Below are 3,144 nucleotides of genomic sequence, written 5' to 3'. Positions count from 1 at the left end.
ACTTCCAAAGAAGTGGCCACTTAACCTGAAATTTCTACCCATTCAGTCCCCCCATTACAACACTAAGGAAGCTATTGTTCCATTCAAGAGAATTTGTTTGGGTTTCTGAAAGCATCAATGAAACTGTTTATTAAGTACATAGGATTTGCAACACATGAGACACATTTAAATTTTAAAAAGAAAGGAAAGGATAACCCCATCAGAAAGTATATGATTAACTGGAAGGGATGGATGGGATCGAGAACGACAGGAGAATGATGAAAAAGTTGATATTGGTCAAGATGCACTGTACTCATAATCTGACTTGTTGAGTTGAAATCCCTTTGCATGACTACATAAGATAAAATAAAAAAGTGCATGACTATGATAGGCCAAGCAAACTGATTTCTTTTTTCTTTCTTTCTTTCTTTTTTTTTTTTTTTGCCAGTCCTGGGCTTGAGCTCAGGGCCTGAGCACTGTCCTTGGACTTTCTCAAGGCTAGAGCTCTACCACTTGAGACTCAGCACCACTTCTGGCTTTTTTCTAATATGTGGTACAAGGAATCAAACCCGGGTCCTTGTGCACGCTAGGCAAGCACTTTAACCACTAGGCCAAACTCCTAGCCCAAGCAAACTGATTTCTGCCACAAATATATTGTGGTGCTTTATCTTCTTATTAGCATGAATCTATAACCAGAGTATCATCTCCCCTTGGACACTTGCAGGTCTTGTTGTACAGATCCTTGTCAGCTAACTTACCAAGTGGTATGTTCTGGCTGTCTACAGAGGAGGAGACTCAGAGACATGCTTGCCTTTTAAATAAGTGGTTCAGTTGTTTTTCATATTCAAGCAGTAGAATTTTTTTTTTCTTTTTTGGTCAGTCATGGGGCTTGAACTGTGAGCCTGGGCACTGTCCCTGAGCTCTTCAGCTCAAGGCTAGTGCTCTACCATTTTGAGTCACAGTGTCACTTTCTCATTTTTTTGTATTCAAGTCGCTCAGGACCAAACAGCACCTTCAGCAAAGGTGCCATCAGAAGAGCTTCAAGCCAAGCTCACTACAAAAATACTTTTTCTTCTGAACTCTGTGAAGGCCTTTGTTCTTTCTTTGTGCCTCTAATGAGAATAATTAGCTACCATATGCAAAGAGCATGTACAGCAATTACACACACACACACACACACACACACACACACACACACACACACACACATCTAAGGGGCTTAGGAGTCAGAATTGAGTTCAGTTTGTGCTGGTCAGCATAAGCGAAGGCCATCACAGACACAGCCCATCACGTACACTTTTTAAGGTCTGGTTTTTCTCATCTCTGAAATGAGATTCCCAACAGAAATGACATCCCTGGGTATTAAGCATTTAAATGAACCCAAATCCACAAATTCCTTAGCATAGGGAATATGCATTCAATAAAGGGTGGATTGAATAATTATCCTTTAATAATCGTCCCTCCTCCTTTGCAATTCCTTTTTATTTTCTTTTTGTTAAAGTAGCTCTCCTCCTCTGTGTTTGAATGGGTCCGAGGACACCCCCCTCCCCATCATCCCCAGTCCACTTTATAGACTTTTATAGAATGCGATGCTGCATCCAGCACCAGAAGAGAATTCTCCTTGGTGAAGGCCAACGCCACAGGATGAGAAAGCCCCTGAGTGACCACGGGTCTCACTACTGGAAACTCCTCAGGTTTCCCCAAGCACAGGACAGCCGGGCTGGAGGTGTCTGCGACCATCACCTGGCCCTGGTGATCAAAGGTCACGGCCGTGGCGGTCATCCAGGAGGACGAGAAGAGGCTGAGCCCAAAGGTATCCACCTGGCCGACCAGCTGCATGGTGGAGCTGAACACCTTCACCCTGGTGTGACGGGCCCCTGTCTCCCGGCTCGAGGGATGCTCCAAGACGGCCATGGCTCCGGAGAGCCACGACACGGCCACCCCGCGGGGGCTGCACAGCTGGGCCTGCAGCCTCTGGGTTCTCCGGAGAACCCCGTGGGCCAAGTCGACTTCCAGGAGGTGCAGAGAGCCTCCCTCGGCGTCGCTGACCACCAGCCCGTTCTGGGGAGTGGTGTCCACACCCCAGGGCAAGGAGAACTGGCCTCGCACGACCAGCTTGACCTGGCCAAAGAAATCGAACGCTTTGACGGAGCGATCGCCGGCGTCGGTGACCACCACGTGGCAGTCGTGGGTGACCGTCACGTCCAGCGGGTACCTGACGTCCTGCGCGGCGTCCCCCTTCTCTCCGAACTGGTGGACACAGCCTCCCGCCGGCTCGAAGATCTTCACCCGCCTCTTGCCATCGTGCACCACCACAACCCGCCCGGTCTGGGGACACAGCGCCAGCCCCGTGGGGTTGACCAGGGTCCCCCATCCGCCGAACGCCAGCTGGCAGGTGAGGCTCCCCGGGCCGCGGGGTGCCGCGCCTGGAGGAGGCGCCGGGGCCTGGGGCAGCGTAGAGCCCAGCAGCTCCAGGAGGTGCAGCACCGGCAGGCAGTCGCTGGTGTCGCAGGCCCGGCAGGCTCGCCGGCAGAAGGGACAGTCGAGGGCCAGCGTCCGCGGGTGCGCCAAGGCGGCCACGCAGGCCAGACACACCACGTGTCCGCAGGGCAGGTTGCGCGGACGCCGCTGCTGGCGGTGGCCGAAGCGCTCGAAGCACACCTTGCACTCCAGCAGGCTGCTGTGGGCCTCGCGAACCAGCTCGGGCAGCAGCCGCCGGGACTCTGAGGCCTCCTCCTCCCCCATGGCCGCGGGCCTCCCCCGGGGCGCACGGGGCAGGACGCACCCCGCCACCCGGCTCTCCCCGCCGCGCAGCCCCGGGCCGCTGGCTCACCGTCACCGTCCGGGTCACGGTCACCAGGCCCGGCGTCCGCCCTGCCGTGGAGAGCCCCGGGTCGCCGGACGGCGGCGATCTGCTGCCTCCTGGTGGCCACGCGGCACGGTTTGTCTTGGCAAGACACCTTGACAAGCGTCCATCTTGGGTGGATGATGCTGTGTGTGTGTGTGTGTGTGTGTGTGTGTGTGTGTGTGTGTGTGTGTGTGTGTGTGTGTCTGTCTGTCTGTCTGTCTGTCTGTCTGTGCCAGTACTGGGGGCTTGCACTCAGGGCCTAGATCCTTGTTCCTGAGCTTCTCTCTCTCTCTCTCTCTCTCTCTCTCTCTCTCTCT

General features: G+C 54.1%; 1 protein-coding gene across 1 annotated transcript; it reads right to left on the bottom strand.

The window, feature by feature from the left end:
• Positions 1–391: 391 nt before the first annotated feature.
• Nhlrc1 (NHL repeat containing E3 ubiquitin protein ligase 1) lies at positions 392–2,724 on the bottom strand. Its single transcript, XM_090355414.1, has one exon. The coding sequence runs from the start codon at positions 2,722–2,724 to the stop codon at positions 1,531–1,533; it is 1,194 nt and encodes a 397-aa protein (XP_090211540.1). The 3' UTR covers positions 392–1,530.
• Positions 2,725–3,144: the final 420 nt, after the last annotated feature.

The sequence above is a fragment of the Megascapheus bottae genome, chromosome 22, assembly GCF_031878675.1.
Source record: "Megascapheus bottae isolate mThoBot1 chromosome 22, mThoBot2.hap1, whole genome shotgun sequence".
Lineage (NCBI taxonomy): Eukaryota > Metazoa > Chordata > Mammalia > Rodentia > Geomyidae > Megascapheus > Megascapheus bottae.
Note: the sequence above shows the minus strand (reverse complement) of the source record. Positions and strands in the feature narration are given on the sequence as shown.